The sequence below is a fragment of the Protopterus annectens genome, chromosome 8.part0 (assembly GCF_019279795.1).
Source record: "Protopterus annectens isolate FY-2018-M chromosome 8.part0, PAN1.0, whole genome shotgun sequence".
In the NCBI taxonomy this organism is placed as follows: Eukaryota; Metazoa; Chordata; order Ceratodontiformes; family Protopteridae; genus Protopterus; species Protopterus annectens.
This window is the reverse complement of record NC_056741.1, coordinates 170,659,875-170,685,594: the sequence shown is the minus strand read 5'-3', so window position 1 is coordinate 170,685,594 and position 25,720 is coordinate 170,659,875. Positions and strand designations below refer to the sequence as shown.

At 34.7% G+C, this 25,720-nt stretch overlaps 1 protein-coding gene across 1 annotated transcript in view; it reads right to left on the bottom strand.

Moving 5' to 3' along the window:
• The window catches only part of LOC122808690 (alpha-2-macroglobulin-like), a 1,814,690-nt gene that overhangs the window by 949,384 nt on the left and 839,586 nt on the right, over nucleotides 1-25,720 (bottom strand). The window contains exon 14 of the mRNA XM_044079678.1: nucleotides 240-385. Coding sequence (XP_043935613.1) covers nucleotides 240-385 — 146 coding nt within the window. The remainder of the gene's footprint in view (nucleotides 1-239; nucleotides 386-25,720) is intronic.

Below are 25,720 nucleotides of genomic sequence, written 5' to 3'. Positions count from 1 at the left end.
TTATTTTGGCTTCATTTTACCTTCCTATCAGTAACTTGATGACTAACATGCACATTATATAAAAGTACAGCTACAATCTCTTATTTCCATTTCTTTGAAAGTGAAAAGTGAGCATTTGGTAATAACTGTACATTCCAATGACCTTCAAATTCCTCTGAATCCTAATGAGTATGTCTTCTCATTGGCTGCCTTCTCAGTTTGTAAAACAAACTACATCTGTGTCAATTCAAGATACTCACTTGATGTGAGAAGCATTTGCTGATCTGTAACTTCTTTCTGTCAACAGCAACATCCCCACTAGGAAGTATAGCATATACCAGTACTTCAGCATTTTGGGAGACATCAGCTTTTATAGGAATTTTAAAGGAAACAGTTCCAGTTAAATCTATGCAGAAAGAAAAAAAAAAAAGAACATTTAGAATGTTTTGCATATTTATTTATCTCTAAGTGAAATTTTGCAAGTGGGAGACTACGATGGAGGGACCTGAAAGACAATGTAACTTCAATGGCAACAACAGACTTACATGATCATACCTGAAGGTCAGAGCTACACAGTGTTGTAAAGATTGTGGTTACAAATGCTTTGGAACAGATTCAAAGCAGGAAAACTTTTGAATTTGGTAGAGTAGTAAGAAGTGACTGTGGATGCAAACTATTTAAATATTAACAATGCATTTAATTAACTGCCATATAAATTTATTATAATGAAAGAGTATACCAATATAAATTGGTTTCCATGGCGCTAGCCACTGAGTGATAACAAGGTGCAGGTTCTAACAGTAAATGGGCTCCATTTATAAGAATTAATAGTAATGCACCAGAAGTTTTAAAAATGCATAATATAATAATGCACATTCTTCAATGCAAATATAGTAAAAAGTGATTCCTGCTTGATCAGTACAGATGTATTGATAATGACACCCAAAGAATGATGTTTACAAAGTCAATATGGAAATATCGGCTTTTCAGCCGCTAACTTACCAATATGTATGCACCGATTGACAATCTTGGTGCATGCAAAAATAATAAAACCAAAAATAGTTTAAAACAATGTTTTTGCACTGGGGGGAAGCTCCCCTGCACCCTTCAACCCCTTGCTAATTATGTATACTAACTCTGAGATTGCACAGTCTCAGGGAAAAAACATATTTCCCTACTCTGAGAACTGTGTGATCTTGCACACCTGTCAATCATCTGTTTAGTCGACCAAATTTTTTCAGCTAAAGAGATGTTGACCAATGATACTGTCTCCCAAATTCATACAGTGGATATAAAAAGTGTACACACCACTGTTAAAATGCCATTTTTTATATAAAAAATGAGACCACAATAAATCATTTCAAAACTTTTCCCACCTTTAATGTGCTCTATAACCTGTACAAATCATTTGAAAAACAAACAAATCTGTTAGGGGAAAAAATACAAAAAATAAAAAACATACAATAAGCTGGTTGCATAAGTGTGCACAACCTTAAACTAATACTTTGTTAAAGGACCTTCTGATTTAATTATAACATTCAGTTTTCTTGGGTACACACCTGCCATCAATGAAAGAGACTCTGATTAACCCCAGATAAAGGTCAGCTGTCCGAGTAGGATTTTCCTGACATTTACACAGTTGCCTGGTACAGCAAAAGCCATGGTTTGCAGACAGCTTACAAAGCATCAAAGGGATCTCACTGTTGAAAGGTATCAGTCAGGAGAAGGGTACAAAAAAATTTCCACAGCATTGGATATACCATGGAGCACAGTGAAGACAGTCATCAAAAAGTGGAGAAAATATGGGACAACAGTGACGTTACAAAGAACTAGACAGCCCTCAAAAATTGATGAAAAGACAAGATAAAAAGTGGTCAGAGAGGCTGCCAAGAGACCTACAGCAACACTGAAGGAGCTGCAAGAATTTTTGGCAAGTACTGGTTGTGTACTACATGTGACAACAATCTCCTGTATTTTCCATATGTCTGGTCTATGGGGTAGGGTTGCAAGATGGAAGCCTTTTTTTACACAGAAAAACATCCAGGCCCAGCTATAATTTGCAAAACAATACATCAAGTCTCACAAATGCATGTGGAAAAATGTGTTATGGTCTGAAGAGACAAAGGTTGAACTTTTTGGCCACAATTCTAAAAGATACATTTGGCACAAAAACAACATTTTGCATCACCAAAAGAACACCATCCCCGTGGTGAAGCATGATGGTGGTAGTATCATGCTTTGTGGTTACTTTTCTTCAGCTGGAACTGGGACTTTAGTCAAGGTGGAGGGAATTATGAACGTTTGCATATACCAGACACTTTTTATCCCAAAACCTTCAAGCATCTCCTTGAAAGCTAAAGATGAAGAGGAATGTTGCCTTTCAACATGACAATGAGCCCAAGCATACATCCAAATCAACAAAAGAATGGCTTCACCAGAAGAAAATTAAAGTTTTGGAATGGCCCAGCCAGAGCCCAGACCTAAATCCAATAGATAATCTGTGAGAGTGACCTGAAGAGGGCTGTGCACAAGAGATGCCCTCACAATCTGACAGATTTGGAATGCTTTTGCAAGGATGAGCGGGCTAATATTGCCAAGTCAGGATGTGTCATGCTGATAGACTCCTACCCAAGAAGACTGAATGCTGTAATTAAATCAAAATGTGCTTCAACAAAGTATTAGTTTAAGGTGTAAACACTAATGCAACCAGCTTATTGTAGGTTTTTTATTTTTTATATTTTTCCCCTAACAGATTTGTTTGTTTTCCCGGTTGAATTGTACAGGTTATAGGTCACATAAAAGATGGGAATCGTTTTGAAATGATTTAATGTGGTCTAATTTTAAACATGAAATAAGACAGTAGTAAGGAGCACCAGAACTGAAAATAGAGCACAAATACGTTTTATTCTACCACAGAGGCTCCAAAACACATAAATGCTCTTCCAAAAGTTAAGTTTTCATCATGAAAATGACTTCATCAGATAAAGACCACATACAAATGAACCCCCTAAATACCGACTTCAATTAAAAGCCCTCCAATCAAAAAACAATTGAATTAACAAAAATGTAAAAGCAATACACTATAAAATATGAAATTGTCTAAATATAAAAATGCACATACAAGTCTCATTACTCATTATTGTTAATTCATAAAAATAATATATATATATATATATATATGTGTGTGTGTGTGTGTAAATGTATATACCCAAATAAATAATTTAGTTTATTTAAGTAGTGTATTTAAATACTTAAAAGCCACGGTGATGTAGCGGTAGCATTGCCTCACAGCAACAGGTTCTCTCGTTCGATTCTCGGCTGGAGCACCTTCTGTGTGGAGTCTGCATGTCCTCCCTGTGGTCGAGTGGCATTCGAAAGACATGCGTAGAATGGGCGTGCCTTCATTGAAGGTTGGGTGTCGAGCTGGCACCTGTAAAAAATCTACTGCCAATCATTAGCGGACCGGAGTTCCGCTGCGGCGACCCCTTACCGGTTGCTTTGTTTATCTGTCAGCTCTCACATGTTAAATATTCAAATAACAGTAGCCAGTCAGAATGAAAGGGCAGTCATTTCTGGACAGTGGAACATATACTTCCCTTTGAATAAATAGTCAGAGAATATTCAGATACAGGAATATAATTCAGAGGTAAACAAAGAAGACTGTACTAACATTTAAATGCAAACAGTACTGATTTTAGAAAAGGTGCCTGACTCTAAGCACTTTTGTTCTTATACATCCTTTATCCTAATTATTCAAAGTCTGGCTAATAACTGGAGATTTCAGCTGTTTGTCAACTTTACTGTGACTACCATAGTTTCTTAGTCCTTCCTAAGGAGTCTCCACCACCAAATACATTGTCACTCACTGGAAATCTTGACTGCTTATCCAGAGATGAAACAATGCCAACCTCTCTGTCTAAAGTATTAAATGTGTTGGACCCTGAGACCTGATCTAGTACATCTGCTATACTGAGGATAATCATTGCATTTTCTTTTGCGATAAGTAATACATTTTTGATTGCCTCCCTACTTTTTGTCTTAAAACTTCATGGCCAAATCATTCTCTTATATTTTTCATATAATTTGCCTGTCTCATATTTCTATCTGAATAACTCATTTTGCATCTAATATTTGTTCTTATTTATAGTGCTAATACTACATATTGTTTACCTCAACAGAAGCCACATGAGATTTGTGTTTACTGTGCAAAGTGAAGTCAGAAGCAGGAGTAAACAAGTCATAAAAGTTTAAAAATTTGTCTGGCAAATAGATTTGTGCATAAATGGCAAATCTATTGTGTTTGAGCATGACACTGGTGTGGAGTACAGCATAACACTGAAAACTAAGATCAAAAGACTGGCATTAAATTATAAGCTAAATGAGTCTGCCTGGATACTTTTTGTCTTATTCAGGGCACACACTAAAGTCATTGGGTAAAATATTTCTGAAATGTGTTTATAAAAATAAAGTCTAACGGCAACTATTTCAACTAGAAGCTCTGCAGTCTCACTTAATGCAATCCATATTCTTTGTAGAGATCCATGCACATCAGTGGGTATAACTAAAGAGCATTCAAGCTATTTAAGCATAAACAGAACTAAACCAGTAGTATAGTGAGAATGAGTGAACTTTGCTTTCATAAATCTTAAGATACAGCCAAACATACTTTACATATTCACAGAGTTAATTAAAAATCTCATGCAGTGAACCAGTACTTAAGAAAGAGTGGTCCTAAATCTAAAATAGCAGACAAACAGAAAAGCATCAGAGCTAATAAAAAATTGTGCCTATTCTATTTGCAACTTTGCCAATACAGCAACACGAGTGCACTCGATTTTAACAAATTATTGTGATTTGTTTGAAGATCTGAGTTGCTTAAATACAAACTATCAGATAATTGTCACCAGATGCTTTGCCAGTGACTCATCCGCTGTGCAGAATAACTGATGAAAAAGACTGAGAAACTGTTTAAACATATGGGCACCTAGGTATTATTTAACTGCTTTATGTAATATACTGCAAGATGAGCCAACATAAATAAAATCTCTAGTGCCTCAACCAAAAGGTCTTCTAAGGACTCTCTTGTCAGTGGGTTAGAAAGTTCATATTTAAGTATGTGCAAGTGTGCAAGACATTCCAGAAAACATCTTGCAGTGTTATTCTATGTAGATTTGGCTTAAATATTTTTCTTTGAGTTTTAAGGATTCATTTCTAGAATGGAAAGAACATCTTATTATATTCTGAAAGGCCAAATGGGTTAACTGATTCTAAATTGGGAAAGTAAGTGAGAAATAACATTCTCACCTTTAATGCTTTTTATGCTGTTAAGTTGGATATTTATGCTTCAGAAAACATGATGATTAAAGGCATGAAAGTTGCATTTAAGCCTGATACTGGTACAAAATGGCACACAATTTCATTATCAAAGTTTATTTTCAGAGGTCTGCAGCTGGTTTGCAGGCTGACTCTGGAACAGAACTTTTACAATCTCATTGCATAGCTGTTGCACTCATGCTACAACAACAACAATAACAATAAAAATAGTTATTCAACAAGGGTCTGTGTTAGGACCGTTGCTCTCCTAATGATTTATTAATGAACTTCTCTGGGAATATCCATCTTCTACTATTTGCTTAATGCAGATGATATAGTGATCAGGAAATCTAGTAAATCTGTGCATGACTGGAGGATTTGTGATGTCTCAGCCTATATTAAAAACCACTAGTCTGTGTACCACTGTTATCTACTTTTCTCAATTTCTCTTACGCATACCTTAACACCACATTAACTACTCTGCCTAACCTAACCATTTCATACTTATTCTTCTTAGCAAACCTCCCTATATTTCTTGTTATCTTCTCCCTCTCTTCTGGTTCTTCCCTTCTTCCTTTTCCTCTTAATTCACAAACTCTGGTCTCCACCTTTTCTCTTCCTCTTCATTTAGCTTACTAGTGAATCCACTTCTGTTGACAGCTCTGCAACTATTGATTGTTTCTCTTGTGACCTACTCTGACCTGTGTAGCCCCAATCCATTTGCCCTCTCTATGCTCAGGCTCTCTCCGCTGCACTACCCTACCCCATTCCCACCCCCCCACATCAATTACTTTTATAACAACCCTAACCCCTCCTCCTACACCTCCTGCAAGCAATCACTTCTTGCCAATAATCCCTGTCCAATCAGGGTTTTCCATTTGGCCTCCACCACACAAATTGCCTATTACTTATCCTACAACTAATCCTAACAGACCTTCAATCCACACATCATCACCATACACTCATACACCCACCTGACCCATATAACATACGCATTACTTTCCCTACCACCCTTTAGACTCTCTAGCATGTCTCACTATAACTGTAGTAGACTGCCCCTCACTTGTCTAACTCTCTATCTTCTTATATATATATATCACAGCAGTAAACCCCCAGAACCTCCCTTTAATAGAAAAGTCCTCCACAGCCAACACTTCCCTAGAAACAAAAACAGATTCCTACTCAAAAATAGTATCCACTCTATACAATTCCAGCATAATGCTAAATGCCAAAGACAAAATTCTACATGACTCATATGAAACTACACCCCCATCTGTTACAAAATTAAAGTGTTCAAATAAATCAACTCTCTTCAACCACCATAAAAACAATCCCCTATTTAGCCAATGTAGTGACATCCATCCCAATGCAGGTCCATCCTCTAACCCCACCTCTTCCAAAGCTTCTTCCCCTAAAAATCTACTCTTAATCACTCTTAACCTATGTAGCATCTGCAACAAAACTACAGAACTCCACACATGGCTAGCCCAGCATTCCCCTGACATACTTGCACTCACAGAAACATGGATCAAGCCACATACAAAAGATACTGAACTATTCCCTCCAGGCTACCACATAATTAGAGCAAAACAAAACACAGATGTAAGCACTAGAAATACAAAATTCATAAAGTCACAAACAGGCAGATCAGTGAACCTACACCATAAGCTTCATACCCTCTGAAGAATTCAAATCAACCAATGTCCTAAAAAATACGATTCATTGACAAAAATGTAAGCGCTTTCATCTCTTGAACTGTATAGAGACTTCATCAGAACTGAATAACACACACATAATCAATCTTTTATAGTCATGGAAATCACAAATTAATTAGTAAATTGAAAAATTACATCAAATTAAATAATTAAGCCATGGTGATGCAGCGGTAGCATTGTCGCCTCACAGCAAGAGGTTCTCCCATTCAATTCTCGGCTGGAGCACCTTCTGTGTGGAGTCTGCATGCCCTCCCCGCAGTCGAGTGGTGTTCGCAAAACATGCGTGAATGGGCATGCCTTCATTGAAGGTTGGGCATCGGGTTGGCACCTCAGCACCATAAAAATCGACTGCCAATCATTAGCAGACCGGAGTTCCACTGTGGCGACCCCTAACCAGAAAAAGCTGAAAGAAAAGCAACAATATCAAATTAAAGGGTCTATATCAGAACATCAAAGTATTAAAACTTTGAATGTTCTGATATTGAACACTATTCCGTGAACGCTAAGAATAGCAAAGCTGCAGAACAGCGAATTCTTTCCTCGGGAAAGAATTCAGTTGGCCATTTCTGTGGCTTCGCTATTCTTAGCAGTGTGGTGGAAAGTTACGGGTTGGGTTCAGGTAAGTGTGCGATTGTTTGTACGTTAGGGTTAGGGGCGGGTTAAGTGAGTTAGGCTTAGGGCGCGGGTTAGGTGAGTGTGCGATAGTGAAGGACCTTAGGGTTTGGGTTAAGGTAAATGGGTAGATAGTAGTGTATGATTAGTTTAGTGTAGCGTTACATGTAGGAATTTACGTGTATGTGTGTGTGGTTGCTGTTTGTTTGATGTGCTTCTGTTGTGTGTATGTGTTTCGGAGCAGCAAATTTTTTCCATGTGAAAAAATTTGCTATTCTGAATGTTCAATATTTTCATGTTTAGACGTTTTAGAGCCAATGAAATAGCGTTCGCTATTTTCATCTTTCGATAACGTGATATAAATGCAAATTAAATAATTGCATCCCATCAAATGGTTAAAATCATACATTCATTACAAATAAAAAACACATCCATTTCTGATGAACATTATGTTAATTCTAAGGCTCTCTTCTTTAAAACTAGGGCCAATGAAATGTACTTGTTGTTTGTACATACAGGTTTCCCTTATGTCCATTTCATTTCATTTAGTCTTCTTTGTCAAATGATCAATCTCCTCTCCCCACTTTTCTGCATCCTTTCAGTCACTACTTGTAATCCCTTTTTGTAAAAGGTACCCAATCCCCCCTTGCCACCTTCTGCTTTATTGTCTGTTTCTCCCTTGGGGTGCTGTGGGCTCATGATATTACTTCTCTCTTTTTTCTCTGATTATTCTCATGCAGCAGTTCTACATACCATTGCATTCTACTCATTCTGCTGTGTACCTTTTACTTGTGATTAGGTTTGAAGCCCCCACCCCCACTCATGTTCCAGTTTACCACTTTCAGTCAGTATTCATCTCCTTCTGTTCTCTTTGGTTTTTGTACCTGTCTCATCATTGCCTTTTGATGTCTCTCCTCTCCTGTATTTCCCTGCTGAGCTGGACCTCTATCCTTCGGCCTTCTCCTACACCTGACCTCCTCGTCCGCCACAGAGTTGGATTTGAGAGTCTCCGTTTCATGCATTCCATTTCACTTGCTCTAATACACTGCAGTCAAACCCCAAGGTTTACATAATTCTTTCTTTCTCTGTTTCCTTTATTTTTTCTCTCTGCTATACCACACCCCTTTTGTCCACTGTTCAGAGAAAACTTACTTTTATATGAAAATGCAAACATTATAAAAGATGGTGTATCATAGGAAAGATTATGTAACAACAATCTCCCTATTTGTGCCACTTTGCTTTACCAGTCCCTTTCAGTTATTGCTGGAGCACAATGCATTAAAAAAAACCTCTTACCTTTGAAAAGTGTCCCATGTTCCCAAATGCCTTTATTTAAAAATTGTCCCAGGTTCACAAATCCCTTTAGTCCATTTCAGTCTTGTTTAACCACTCTTATCCTCTCACATCAGTGACTTTAGTCTCTCATTTCTTTTAACATGCAGTCAATGACCCCATGTCTACATACAATGGAGTTTACTAAGTACATCCACATTTTTTTCCTCTTGCACTATCTCTCATTTCTTCTCTCATATCTCTCTGTATGGCTAGACTGTGTAGTTCTTGATGAAGTTCCTCCTCATGGCCTCCTCCTCTGGTCTGACTTTTCTGCCTGCCATTGTTCCATTTTGCTTTTCTTCTCTCTTCCTTTGACCAACCCAGCCTACTCAGGTCCTGGGGAGTACAGCACTGGGTATCTGAATGACCTGAGGCTTCAGTTGCAGCATCTCTTCCTTGATGGTATCTTCTTCTGCTTCTGCTTCTTGGATGTCTGTCCATGCTTCTGCTGTGACCATGATTGGATTCTCAACATCTGCTGGATTTCAGTTTTGACCATCTTCTTGTTCTTCTTAATGTATATTCTCCCCACATTTTTGTCTGTTTTCCATGTTCTTGTCTCCATTTCTGACATCTGCTATGCCCATAATCTTGTCTGTCCCACATATTTTATTGACATATCTCTGTGTGCCTTTGTTTACTTCCTCTTTAGTTATTTCTCCCACAGGTGCATCTACATCAGATGTTATCCAATAAATTTGTAATACAACCTCCTCTCGGACTCTTGTCAAATTTGTCTGCCAGTCCATTTCTGATGAGATATTTGAATTTTTTTCTTTGTGTCTATTGTTCTAACTTTGACAGTGAACAAATTCTACAATGAAAGCTTTTGCTGTCCCTCTTTGTGGTACCTGTGTCTGTTTCCCCCTTGTATATTACATTTAAGATAGGAGAGTAGTTAACACATGCAGGAATTCCGTGGACTTTTAGTGGCCCCAAAAAGTCAACCATCTTTTTCTTAGTTTATGCATTCAAAATTGAATTAGAATAATTTTCCAGCAGTTTACAAGCATACAATGAAATGGTATAATTTTAAGTGTTCTGTTGTATCTTATAATTTCTTCTTAAATTTTATAACAGCACAGGAATGCTAGTATGTGTCTCAGCTGTCTTCTTCTGGTACATTCCATTCAACCATCTCTGAGAATTCTTTCCATGATCTAGTCTTGTAATCTGGTTAAGTGAAATCTTGTTCACAGTGATCCCAGCAGCATGCTTTCCAGTTCAGTATCCAGTACATGCTCTGACACTCCTATTATCCTTACATTGTTTCCAGGAGCGGCATTAGGTGAAACGATGCCCTAGTTTTATTTATTTATTTATTGACATTTGTTAACCGGGTTAGTCCAACTGGGTTATTGTCCCATTTTCAGTGGAGACCCGAGGAGAAAAGCTCCAGCAAATATAATATATGATCACAGAACAAGAAAAAAAAAACAAGTATTACAAACAATAATAGCAAATAATAAAGATAATCATCTACATGTGTAGAAATAAACAACCACATATTTAGTTACTTTGAAAAAAATAAATTCTTAGTTGCTGAACAGATGGGGAAAGTCAAGAATGATAGTAGGATGTAATGAGAGAGGTATGAGTGTAGTCAAAGAGTTCCGTGGCATCCCCACCAGCTGCCTGCCCTCCAAGAATCCCTCAAGGCCCCTTTCCATTTGTCATGGCCTCCTCACATTGTCTAGTTTATTTTTTTCTACAAATTTACACATTTTGTCTTATTTTGCAGCTTTTTCCTGCAATTCATCAATACATCATAAATGGGACAACCTGCACCATAATAACTGTGGAGGAAGAAACAGAGTTAAGCCAGGGGACTGGGAGTTGCTAGGCCCTTAGATGCCATGGGATTTGTAGATGCTCTGAGGTTCATTTTACAGATTTTCCCCATAATGTTTTAATTCAATGATGTTCTGAAAATAAAAAAAGGAAATTCATTCTTACTCTTCAGCTTTGCCTTTTCTTATATCCTTTCAACATACCTCGACTGGCTGAGAATTCATTATAACAACTGTGAAAGAAATAACTAAACTAAGGATTTTTTTTCTAGATGCTTCTCATGTGTATTTTAGAGTTTTTTCCTACCCATTTGACAAAATGATGTTAGGAGCAAAACACCTGACCAAGAAAGGAAATTCAGTTTTACTCTTCAACTTTTCTTTTTCTTAAATCCTTTCCATGTACTCTAACTGACTATGAGTACAGGATAATATTTGTAGAACAAATAGTAAAATAAAGTCTGGAGGTTTCTATGCACCCATATGACATAAGGGTTATAGATTCTTTGACTGGATTTTAGACTTATTTTCCAACCTTTTGATCCAATGATAAGCTGCTGAAAAAGTATGAACAAGGAAAGAAATGCAGTCTTTAAGTTGTGTCTGACAAAAGAATGATTCACAGGAAATTGAAAAGACAACAAATGCTTGTGAAGATGTGTAAATCCCATGTGGGAATAGTGCCTGCCTGCCTACCCCTCAAAAAATCTTCTTCTGTGTATCCCTCTGATATTAGACTGTTAGACTGAGGTGAAGATACAGATGCCCACAGTCATATCGCTCAGTAACTGTTGTCAAATATATACAGCATGCCTCCTCACCCCTACACCCATCTGTGTACCATTCTGATATCAGACTTAGACAAATCTGAAAGAACAAATAGAACACAGTAACATATTTCAGCTTGTTGCTGTCAGACATAATAGCATGCCTGTATACTTCAGCCCTCCAAAAATAACCACCTGTAAATGTGTTCAGTATCTGAAAGTCAGAAAAGTGAAAAAAATGACAATCATAGTTATGAACTCTAACATTTTGGTCCTATGCAATTCAGTGCTGCTAGATGAACTATACTTGATCTTCTATGTGAACCTCTGTAGCTTGTCAGGAAAGTTAAAGAAATAAATAACCACACTGTCCACAAGTCCCCCATAAGCTATAAGGATGTTCTGTTCATATCTTTGATTTTTGAGTGCAAGGAAAATTAAAGTAGTAGTGATCACACTGTCCACCCCTTCTCATAAGCTACAGTGACTTTTTATGCCCACCACTAAACAGGGCTATCACAGCTACTAAGACTATCAAAACACACTTTTACAGTTTGAGTTCTGGGAGCCACCAGGACCCCAGAAGCTCTGAGGGGTTGCCCATTTGGTAATACACTATGCTTTATTTTTGAAAGATAATGACTTCTTAACTTTTTGTACTGTTACCCAGATTATTGTTACGTATGTGCCCCAAAATAGTGTGTGTTTACAGATAAAAATCAATTATATGTCTCCATGATAATTCAACTTTTACCTCTAAGAAAGCTCGCCTTCTATACTTTCCTCCTCAACTTATGCATTTATTAAATGTCCATAAAATCTACCTTTCTTCTCTGACCTCATACTCTGTACTCACCACTACAAAATGACTATGCTGCTCAGTAGCATCTTCCTGTCAGTGTTACTCCTGTCCTTCCTCACCTTACTACATGCCACTCCTCCTTACACAAAACAAACACCCCACTCTAACATACATAATACTTACATGAAGGACTTCTGCTCCCAAACAAACCACATCCTCCAAAACAAACACCCCCACTCTAGCATACATAATACACTAAAAATCCCTACTCCCAAACAAACCACATCCTCCAAAACAAACACCTCCCACTCTTGCATACATAATACTTACACTAAGGACCTCTACTCCCAAACAAACCACATCCTCCAAAACAAACACCTCCCACTCCAGCATACATAATACTTACACTAAGGACATCTGTTCCCAAACAAACCATATCCTCCAAAACAAACATCCCCCACTCTAGCAGACATAATACACTAAAAATCCCTACTCCCAAACAAACCACATCCTCCAAAACAAACACCTCCCACTCTAGCATACATAATAGTTACACTAAGGACATCTACTCCCAAACAAACCACATCCTCCAAAACAAACACCTCCCACTCTAGCATACATAATACTTGCACTAAAAATCCCTACTCCCAAGCAAACCACATCCTCCAAAACAAACACCTTCCACTCTAGCATACATAATACGTACACTAAGGACCCCTACTCCCAAACAAACCACATCCTCCAAAACAAACATCCCCCCACTCTAGCATGCATAATACTTACACTTAGGACCTCTACTCCCAAACAAACTACATCCTCCAAAACAAAAACCTCCCACTCTAGCATCCATAATACTTACACTAAGGACCTCTACTCCCAAACAAACCACATTCTCCAAAACAAACACCTTCCACTGTAGCATGCATAATACTTACACTAACGACCTCTACTCCCAAACAAACTACATTCTCCATAGTATCTCCCTACATCTCTTTCCCCACTCTTATATCCTTCGACATATAATGTGCTAGAAAGTACATAACCCCATATGTATTAAACTTTGGTTTTAAACATAGATACTAACCCAAATACCTCACCCCTTACCCAACATGTGCCAAACCATTAACATCCTCTGGAGATATCCACCCAGGCTGAGGGGTCACTACTCATCCTTCTATTCACCCTCACAATCACCCCATCATCACCTCCCCTCAGTTTAATAGTTTTTATTCAAACAATCATCCTATCCCTGGACTTCTCCTTCTTCACGTGAACTGCCAAAGCATATGTAACCAATTACACAGGCTACATGCTTGGGTTAAGCTGCACAACCCTAATATTTTTGTTTTAAAAGAAACTTGTCTGAAGGCCAGTGTTAAGAATGATGAAATATTTTCCCTGGCTATAACATCTTGTGACTAGACAAATCAAAGAAAAAGAAGGAGGCATATCAGTTTTATATAATAATTATTCACTGGTACTCTCACCATATCTGATCTTCCCACCCTTCTTTATTAATGTAGAAATACTCATTTCCCTCTTAGAAATTAATGACCACAAAAATATCTGTCTCATTGCTGTTTACATTCTCCATGCAACAAAAACACAACTTTAGAGGACCTTATATCTTGGCTATCCACAGATATCAACCAAGAAACCATCATCTTAGGTGATGTAAAAATTGATTGGAAATCTATTTCTGCTCCTAACCCTACCTCTGTCATATACCTATACAACTTTAGACAACTCATCAGCTCTCCAACCAGATACAACAAACACTCAACAAATTTGTCTATTCTAGACTTGGTCCTCTCATCTGATCTGAGTAAAATTATTTCCACTGGTAACCTTCCAAACTGTGTGAGTGACCTCCTTCTAATCTTTCTTTAAAGGTTGCCAGACTGACCACCACTATAACCCAGTCCACAATTTAGCCCACTTCAACAAAGATATATTCATAGAAATACTGAAACCATGTAACTACCATTTACTAAAAACTTTCCCACTGGATGAAGCAGTTGCATATTTTAATACCATTTTCAGAATATATTAAACTGATTAGCCCAAGCCATAGACAAGAGTCAAATTCAACCCTGCCCTTGGCTCACAAAAACAGCAATAACTTATGAGACAATTCTCTAAAACTTGAGAGAGCTCTGCAACCACACCAATAAATCAATCAGATCTGATAAAAAAACTACTGCACTGTAGACAACATACATACTCAAACAGTCCCAAACAATGTTAGTCCTACATTAAGAAGCTGTTAAACACAGGCTTCCCTGCTCAACCAATCCCTACTACCAGTAACCATACTGAACCTATTTCTTACCAACTCAATTCACGTTTCATATATTCAGTCTCCTCCATCATAAGCAACCATCCACCTATCCTCAATTTTCATCTCAATAGATCTGTGTTCTAAAATCCTTGTTTTCCAAATCAACCCTGTTTCCACTTCCACCATCAAAAAGCTACTTCATAAGCTATAACCAACTACACTCACAGCTGATAATCTCCCCACAGAATACATTAGCACTGCTGTTGACCCTTTGGGATACCCTGTCTCTATCCTCATAAACAGATCTCTCCAAGGAAACTATCTATCTATTATCTGGAAAAAGTCATTAATTATTTCATTATGCAAAATATGAGACCCCATTGAGTTCTGTAATTACTGCTCTATAACCATTATTTCTCCATTATAAGAAATCCTTGAAAAGTATATACAGTCCCAACTCCTCAAACACTTAATAGAGAACAGCCTCATCTCCATTGCCCAGCATGGCTTCAGGCCACATCAGTACTACCACAGCTCACCTTAATTTCACCCATCATGTCACCTTTGACAGGGCCTCTGAAAACTTTCTCTCTCTTGACTTACCTAATCTGTTTGATACTGTATCCCACCAGATTCTTACCCATAGGCTATCCTCACTAGGCATTGGCATCCCTCTCCTGGTTCCCTATGTACCTTTCTAATAGGCTACTGACAATAAAATGGCAGAAAGAGCAATCACCATTTTGGACACCTTAGTTGCAGTACCACAAGGCTCAGTCATGTGAACCAAACTCTATAAAAATTTTATTACCAATCTCTACACTGCAACTAATGACACAACTGCCATTCAGTAGTGATGTTACTTACAACCACAGTTCAGTCCCTCCAAAATGTTCAGGAAAAACCTAGGAAGCTTTTTCTTCCATAGAAACCTAACCAGCAATTCCCTCTTCCTGTTGAATGCTAAGAAAAGCAAGTCATTGCTTTTCACACCAAAATCTGTATCCTAAACAAGATACCTTCTCCATCAATTCATCAAATGACACTTCTATTGAACTTGTGTTCCACAAAAAGCTATTTGGTGTCATTATAGATAACCACCTAAAGGTTGATATTGGGCTATCAAGAACACTCAAAGAAAAATAGGACTGTTATATCATAGCAAGTACTTTTTAACTAGCAATGCAAACAAAATGCCCCTGTAGATCTCCTACTTTCACCACTATAAACTGACCCCATCTACACCAACTATTAGCAATACAAGATAATTCAAAAAAAAATAAAACAATCTGCAAAATCCCACCAGCTGGAAAATCCACTCTATCTCTTTATCACCCAGTTACAACTGTTCATAATATAATATACAAACCACAAAACTTCCCTGTCTTCCAAGCTTTACTAGAACCTTACATACCTGCATGACCACTATGCTCCATGGACAAGTCCCTGTTAACTGTAACTAAACTGTCACCTAATAGATGTACACACTACTTACCTTTCCACACCTACTCTCTGCTTTTAACTCATATCTCCCATACGTCCTTTTTCTTATTTCTACTGTCCATAAAAGTAAAATTGTAATTTGACATTTTAAACCACAATGTATATGCCAAATTGTCTTGCATTAGTATGTAATGAATCTATATTTCACTAATTGCATATTTCCTTTAGTATAACTGCATTTCAGTTATTGTATGCCCATATTGTAACTTTCAGCCTTACATTTTTTTCTGCTACATAAAATTGCCCATTTTGTTACTGGAGCTTTTCTCCCTAGGCCTCTACTAAAAAGTGGATATCACAGCTTAGTTGGACTACCCTTGTCAACAAAAGCAATCCATAAATATTATTATTATTACTATTTTTACACACACACACACACACACACACACACACACACACACACACACACACACACACACACACACACGTACATGCATAAGCCATATCAATACTATTTCTACATGGATTTCAGCAAATATATTGGTTGATCATATTCCTGCCTTTCCAGATCAGGGACTACTGTTTAACAGAGATTAAACAGCAGCAGGGCTCAATCACTTGTATCCAGAGATGACCTCCATGCCTAATGGTTACATACACTTCACTTGGAGCACCTCCGATAAATAAATAACAGTCACAATAATAAATCATGCTACATTACTTCGCATGAATGTAAGTTAGTGTTCCAAGGCAGATCAGTGATTGTTAAAGTGAGAAAATGAGAAGATGGTCAGCTACTTTCATCCATAAACAGCTCCACCCCACACCTAGCAGTTAAAGCTAACTAATAATAGTTCCCCTCAGATGTCTGATTATTATAAATAAATGATAACCATGTAAAGAACTTCAACCTTTGATCAACAGAGTATTTTGTGTTGCTTCACACAAATCGTGTTAATCATGCATACCCAGAATAAAGAGCAAGCAGCAGTTGCTCATTTTCCTTTAGAGGCAGCCTCAGCAATTATAGGCAGTTTGCCTGTGCTGTTTATACATGCCTATATATTATAAAATGAAATTTTAAAAACATTCTTTAGAAAGCATCAGTGGCATAGCCAAAAATATTCAGAAAAAATAGGCACAAAATCAGGGAATAGTTTAGAAAAATGCTCTTATATACTTTGAGAATTGATAGACTAAACACGTCTGCATAACATTATTTCTGAAAAATATTAGGGCAGAAACTCAATTATCTGTCATTATTTAGCAACTACAAACCTCTACGACTTACCAGAAAATACAAAAAATTTATGACACACAAAACAAAAAGCATAGACAACCTGAGGGACATTCATAGCCCCCAACTTACTTGCTGAACAATCAGGGAAAAGAAAATTGGAGAGAAGGGTAGGAGAAAGGCCAAAATTCACAAATGATTTTTAATTATTTTTCTTTTTTTTAAATACATTTATATTGAATTTTCATGAAAAATATACTTAAATAAAATAGAAGTTTTTCAAGTTTTAACTATGATAACTGTTTATGAGTAACATTTGAAGTTCCTGAATTAGCAGTTTGTAATTTCCTATTACAATCTTAGTTAATGAAAGAAAATCTTTAGCCGGGGGGGGGGGGGGTTACATTTCCAATTTATAGTGATAGTTTTCCTTGGGATTGCAAGAAGAGACCAGAGAAGGTGCACTTGAGTTCTTGGGATACAAACTGGTATTGGTGCATTAAATAACAATAAGGAATCTGATAATTTGCATTTGTCCAACCACAATGCTTTAGCAAAATTCTTAAAGTCAGACCAAAATTGGGTTATCATTTTACCATCAAGGAACATATGTACTGTGGGGCAGAGCCTAGATGGCCAACTGAGAGCAGTGAATTTTGTGAGCTCCATAAACTAGTATAATAATATAGGAAAGATTTATTATTTTCAAGTTTAAAACATCAGAAATCTATAAACTAAGGGGCGTGGCCAAGGATGAACACAGGAGAGCAGCAGATTTCTTCAGCTCCACCAATTTCATTACACTGACAGGAATTAATTACTTAAAAAATTAATTTTTGAAGTAATTTTCTTTCTAAATATGTTTGTTTTATATAGTTCTTGAACTATATCTAAAAAAGAAAGGAAATCTTAACAATATTCCTGTCAGAAATCACTTTGGAAATCTTCCTGTCAGTTTATCAGTCTGAAATGAGTTCCAGTAAGACAAATTCTCAAGACTCCAGCATCAAGAAAGAACTTCAGTCTCTGATAATTATAATCCAGCAACTTACTGCTAAAATGGATAAAATGGATACTAAAATAGACACCTTCATAGAAAAAACTACAAAACAAATAGACTTGTTACATATAGACCTGCAACAACAGAAGATCCAGATGACAGGCATAGAAGAAGCTGTGAATGACATGGAAAATAGAATCCAAGAAGAGGAAATCAACATTGAGTTTCTGCTGAAACAAAATACACATTTACAAACAAAGCTGGATGACCTGGAAAATAGATCTAGGCGCTATAACATTAGGATTTTTGGACTGCCAGAAAATATTGAAGGTAACAATATTACTTCTTTTTTAACAACATGGCTCCCTAAAACTTTAGACTTACCAGAAGCATTCTCTTTTGGTATCGAAAGAGCACATAGATCTATAGCTAATACTAACTCTAACAAAAAATATCCTAGATTAGTTATAGTTAGATTTCTATCATCTTTTGATAAAGAGATGGTTCTTAAATCTGCTTGGGCTAAAGCTCCTGTTAAGATTAATGAGACAACTGTGCGTTTTGACAATGACTATTCTTCCATGGTAATGGCTAAAAGAAAAGTTTTTCTGCCACTAATAAGGGAGCTTAAAAAAGCACAGTTTAAAACATACCTTCTGTTTCCTGCCAAGCTTAAAATCTTCCTTCCTGATGGTCCTAGGGTTTTTGATGACTTAGACTCTGCTTTACTGTTTGTCAAAGAAAATAGGATTTTGGATAAAATAGAGGAAATGGAATGGGCTAGTCCTTCATTAAAGAGACTGGCAACTGAAACTTCGTGGAAGACTTCAGAGAAGAAGAAGAGACTAAAAAACAAATGATTTGTTCTATGTTTTTTTTTCTCTCTCATCATTTTAGTTCATTATTAATCTTTTTAAATATAGTTCCTGCATTTCCAGAAAGCCACAAATATTTTGAAAAAGATTTAATCAAAGTTATTCTCTATGTGCAAAGAAATGTTTTGTTTCATAACCAGTCAAAATATCTGAAGATTTAATGGCAAGCTATGATTCAATTTGTTTCTCTTTCTGAAAAGAAGTAAGGGCAGTAATTTGATACATTTTTTTCTTTATCTTTTTTTTTCTTCTCCTTTTCTTATTTTCTTTGTTTAAACAATGACATTCTATTTAGATTATGTAGTGGGTAAAGGGTGGGGGAGGGCAGGGAGAGAAGAGTAATGAAAATATGATTAATAGAATAATAACATATTTATTCCTTGTAAAAAAGTTTATATGTTCTTCAAATGCTATTCCTAATTATACTTTCTTGATTATACTGCTTATGCTTGTTTGTAAATAATCTGTCATGCTTTAACTAATAATAATTAGAACTAAATAATAGTAAATAATATGTTTTATTTTTAACTCTATTAATATAAACAGTAAGTAATATTCCATTGTATATACTTCTTATAGCTTTCTCTTACATTTTTTTTATTTCTGCCTTGCACCCTTTTATTTTCTACTCTCTTTTTCTTTTCTTTATTAATATATAGAAATACTTTTGATTATATAGACACAGTAAATAATAAGATTTGCATAAAAATTGAGTTGGGACAAAAATATTGAGTTTTATTACTTATTAATAATTTTGGGCTTAATTTCACTTACATAGAGGCTGTAATAACCTGTAAAATACATTGTGAAGGTTTTGCCATGTTTAGATGCATTTACACTGCTAAATGAATGTTTGTCACTAGTTTTTAATAAGTTCCCGCCAAAATGTTAAGGGAGACAATCTGGGATGTGGGCTGTCTCATGCACAGTGTCCATGAGCTACTTCAAAAGCTTCAACTCTCAGAATTCTCACAGAGAAGCTGAAAGCAGTTAGTCTAACCTTTGACCTAAATATCACACTGACACATCACAGATTCAGGAAGAATACTCTACCAGGAACTGAAATGATGCAAATGCGACTATGTGAAGGAAAATGAACTCTTTAACATCTAAATGTGAGTTATTTTATATAATTGCTTAAATATCTATGTTATAATTCATAAAATATGTCAGTTATAATGAGTTTAAATGATGCAGTTTCTTGTAGTAAGTAAATGTCTTATTTTAGAAGGCATAGAAAATGAAACATCTATTTAAGTGTTTTTGAAAATCTACTTAACAGCAGCATAATAATCGGTGTTAAAAACGTATGTTCCAAACATATACATTACTATAACTCATTTAATTCAGCTGATTGACAAGCATAAATAATTTTATAACTCTATTCTAGAAGAAATTGTCATGTGATATATTTTAAAGCAGTAGGATAGCATGGTTGTAAAATCTGGTTACTAAAATGTGTTTGCTGTGCATTATTTTGTATAAAGCAGACAGATTTATTGTAGGGACAGCAAGTAGGATAGTGCTCAACAAGGACACAACTCAGTGAGATCAGATATATATATATGTGTGTGTGTGTGTGTGTGTGTGTGTGTGTGTGTGTGTGTGTGTGTGTGTGTGTGTGTGTGTGTGTGTGTGTGTGTGTGTGTGTGTGTGTGTGTGTGTGTGATGGCTGATGGCTTCTTTTTTTTTTTTTTTTACAATAATGCAAGTGTTTCTGAGAATCTGCATAACTATGCAGTATGATTTATAACAATTTCTATGAATACAATATTTTATTCTATTGACAATAATGAGTTTGAGTAAATGCTCATATTCAAGCAATTCAAGGTTTTTTTTGGAAGCTGTTAATTGCATTTACATGACAGAAAATAGATGCATCTTAATATATGTAATGTCTGAATCATATTAGCCAAAGTTTTTGATTTAAATGAATGTTAGAACTTATTTTTCTCTCCTCTTGATTTCTAACATCAAGATTATTTGGATGCTATTTGAATACAAGTGTTTTATATTACATAGATGTATATAGTAGTATGAACAGTTTTTTTTTAAAAAAAAGTTTATTTTAGTTTATATGATGCTGTTTTACCAAATGTGTAGTCTTGTCTTGCTAGATAATTGAATTGAAAACTGTTAACCTCAGTTAAATATAACTAGTATTAAATTGATAAGGTGGTAGCTGAGGTACTGCTGCTTAGGGTAGGGGGTTAACTTGAGTGGTAAATACTACTCTAAGTTGGAGTTTATAACTCCAGGCTGGATGCAAGGTTTAATCCTTACATTATTTTCACTTGTTCATTGTTATTTGTATATAGTTTTGACATCCACAATATATTTTGTACACTCATTGTCACTACAAACAAAATTGAATCCTATACAAAATCCCATAAGAGATTCAATAAATACAGCTATATTTAAAGGTACACCTAAAGGAGGAGATGTAACATTATCTATCTTGTTATTTGTTATTTTGATCATAAGATTCTTGAGTTTTAAAAATGCCAAATGACATCTTTAAAATGAATTTCTTTAAACATTAATGGATTGAATAATACATGTAAAAGGGCAAGCCTAATAAGATACATTAATTTACATAAGGCCAACTTAGTCTTCCTGCAAGAAACCCATCTCTTGAAAAAAGATATTGATAAACTAGCCACAAACAAATATACAGTATTGGTTAGTTCAGAGCACACTCAGAAAAAAAGAGGAGTGGCTATTTTATGGAATAAAAGTATGCCCATTCCTAAAACCATTAAGTCTTATCAGGATGACAAAGGAATGTTTTGTATGGTTACAATACAAATTAATGGGAAGACTTACACTTTAATTAATGTATATTGGATACCTGGAATTGGTATTAATACAGTGAAACATCATCTTGAGAAGATCATATCATTCTCTATAGGGGATATTATTTTAGCTGGTGACTTTAATTGTATACTACATGAAAGAGATACTACCACTATAGGGAAAAGAAGAATTACATCTAATGCAAAACATTTAAATGATTTTGCTAATTCTTATCATTTGAATGATATTAATAATCAGATAGATTCAAAATCATTACCATACACCTTTTTTCTAACAGATACAAAACTTATTCAAAAATAGATAGGGTCTTTATTTCTAACCAGATGGTAACAGATTTAATTAATTCCAAAATCATTTCATGTCCTATATCTGATCATAATTCAATTGTTTTTGAATTCATGATAAAAAATACTCATAATGTTCAGATCAAAAGGATACCAGCATACTTAACTCAACTAAAAGACTATAAAGAATATATACTTTCAGAAGTAAAACATTTTTAGACATAAATAATACTCCTGAAGTCTCCATTGTTTATGTTTGGGATGCTTTAAAATCATATCTATATGGACAAAGTATCAGATGGTATAATAATAAAAGGAAATCTTGGGATAAGGAATTGTTAGATATTCAAAGTAAATTAGACTCTTATAAACATAATAATAAAGAAAATATTATGGACAAGAAAGTTATTGAAGAAATAAACAAACTAAATGAGAAATACAAAGAAATTTTAACTCATAAAGTTAAAATAACTTTAGAGAAATACGAGTTTTTGTCTTATTCAATAAGCCCCAAATACTTACATAGACTTAAAAATAAAACAAAAAGGTTGAATAAACAAAACCATATCAAAGAAATCTTTTCTCTAAGGAAAAAGAAGAATGTTTCTAGTATACCAGAAATACTAGATGAATTTAGAAATCACTTTCACAAAATTAACCATAATAACATTAACATGGAACCTAAAGATAAAATAAAGGAGTTTATAACCACAAACATGAATAAAAAGCTTAATAAACAACAGATTAAACTATTGGACAAGAGTATTTCATATACAAAAGTTATTGCACAAATAAATAAGCTTAAATCAAACAAAGCACCGGGTAATGATGGTATTATACCAGAGATATATAAAATCCTTTCTAAAAGTACATATTCATTAATACATAAGGTTTTTATTTTGGCCCAAACTGAGTTAATAACCCCCCCATCTTGGCAATATACATTTATTTCGCCAATTTTAAAACCTAATAAAGATACAACTAGATGTTCTTCATATCGGCCCATCTCATTATTTAATGCTGATTATAAAATGTTTATGAGTATTTTTGCTGATAGATTGAAGACAATCATTCCCGGCATTACAGATATAGATCATACAGGCTTCATTGTAAATAGAAATACTTTTGATAATATAAGAAGAACTTTAACATTAATTGATTTTGCAAATAGGAAAAAGAAAGATTTAACACTTATTAGTCTTGATATAAGTTCAGCATTTGATTCAGTAAGTTGGGACTATCTGTTTACCTTACTGAAGTACACAAACTTCTCTGATGCATTTGTAAATCTAATTGAGCATTTATACAAAGGAACGCTGGCTTATATTAAGGTAGGAACATATGTTTCACAAAAAATACCCATTCTTAAAGGTACAAAACAAGGATGTCCACTTTCTCCACTATTATTCACTTTAGTAATGGAGCCTTGGGATAATTTGATCAGAAACAGTACTGACATAGATGGTTTTGAAATAGATGAAAATACAACATCCAAAATTCAACTTTTTGCAGATGATGTTCTAATTACATCAGCAGGATCTAATACTTCTATGCAGTCTCTATTTGATAAAATGATGAATTTTAAAAGTATTTCTGGTTTAATATTCAATGAAGAAAAAACTAAAATACTACCTATATATACACGAAAAATATTCTCATTAGTGATTTTACTAAATATGTACCCAATTCAGGTCAGATAACTTATTTAGGTATAATACTATCTAAAGATATTAAATCTATTATATATAATAATTATAATACCTGTTTACTTAATATACAAAATCTTTTTAATACCTGGAATAATATGTTTTTACTATGGAGGAGAGACTTACAATTATTAAAATGATAATATTCCCCAAGATTTTATACTTAATACAATCAATAATACTTCCACCTACAAAAATAATTATCAAGAAACTGAATACACTAATGTTAAATTTCCTATGGGCACCTAATAGACCTAGGATTGCATTAAAGAAACATACTAATAGCTGGTCTCAAGGGGGTATTTCTTTTCCAGACTTTAATTTATATACTATCTCTTCTATTGTAAAAGTTATTACTTTATTAATAGATCAGTCATATGTCACAAAATGGAAAGATTATTGGGAGATAATTAGTATGCACTTCATGAAAATCTCCTTAACACATAAAAATATGATTGTAAATAACTCCATGTTATGGTTACTAAATGAATTTTGTACCTCACCTATTACACCTAAACATATGGTTTGTTACCCATTAAATATTATTATTAGCTATTGTAACTTTATATTCATGCACCCTAAGTATAGGGAATGGAATTTTATCGTATTCCCTATAATGTATACTCAGGGTATGCTTTTGTCATCTACTTCTGAAGGAACTCATTTAGCTATAGATAATGATCTAAAGTACTGGTATCAGTTGATATCTGATAATAAAGTTAAAAATCTAGATTTCTTAAAACAAGAATTTGATCTAAGAGAAACTTGCTGGTTAGAGGTTCAGACCTTCAGACAACATCTCATTAATAAAATAGATCTAATGTCTATAACAGTTAAAGAATCTATTCCAACACTGATTGATTACTTGATATTAAATTTACAACATAAAGTTTCTGATAAAGTAAACTTTCATACATACATAAAATTATCAGACAAGAAACTTTTTACAGTGTAGATTCATACTGGAATTATTTCACTTCTATTAATGGGGACCCACCAAATCAACAAGATAAACAATATATATTGGAATCTGCTTATAGAACTACGTCTTCCATTGTCTGGAGACTTTATACATGGAAATTTTTACATAGATCTTTTTATACACCTTTGATGATGAATAAAATAAATAATAAAGATAATTTATGTAAGAGATGTAATGTAGAAATTAATGCTGACTGGGCTCATGTTTTATGACTGTATAAAATTGAAAGAATACTGGAAGTCAATTAATGAATTTTTGCAGGCTCTTTTTACAGATCATTTCATTATTTATAAATCTCTTATATTATTCAACACACCTGTACCTCAATGTGTTAAAAAGGTTAAGCTTCCCTTGTTATGGTCTATCCTAGCAGTGGCTAGGAAAATAATAACTAGAAATTGGATTTCAGATACACCTCCTTCGTTCAATGAATTTAAAAATGTTATGAATATAATGTGCCATATGGAAATAAACACAATTAGGACGAGAACAACTAGAAAAACATCTTATTATATTGTATGGGATAATTTACAAAATTTGTTAAAAAAATTCTAATTTCAATAGCACGGTATTTTAGTTTAATTAATTGATCTGATTGTAGTGGATGTCTTTGTAAATACTTTAGTTGTTTTGTTGAATATTATAATAATACCTATTTTTAATTACTTGTATAAAATTGTTATGATATTTCTCTTATATGTTAAAACAATAAACCTGTTTTGAAAAAAAAAAGAAATCTATAAACTACTAAACTACATAAATATCAATTTTGCTGGAGATAT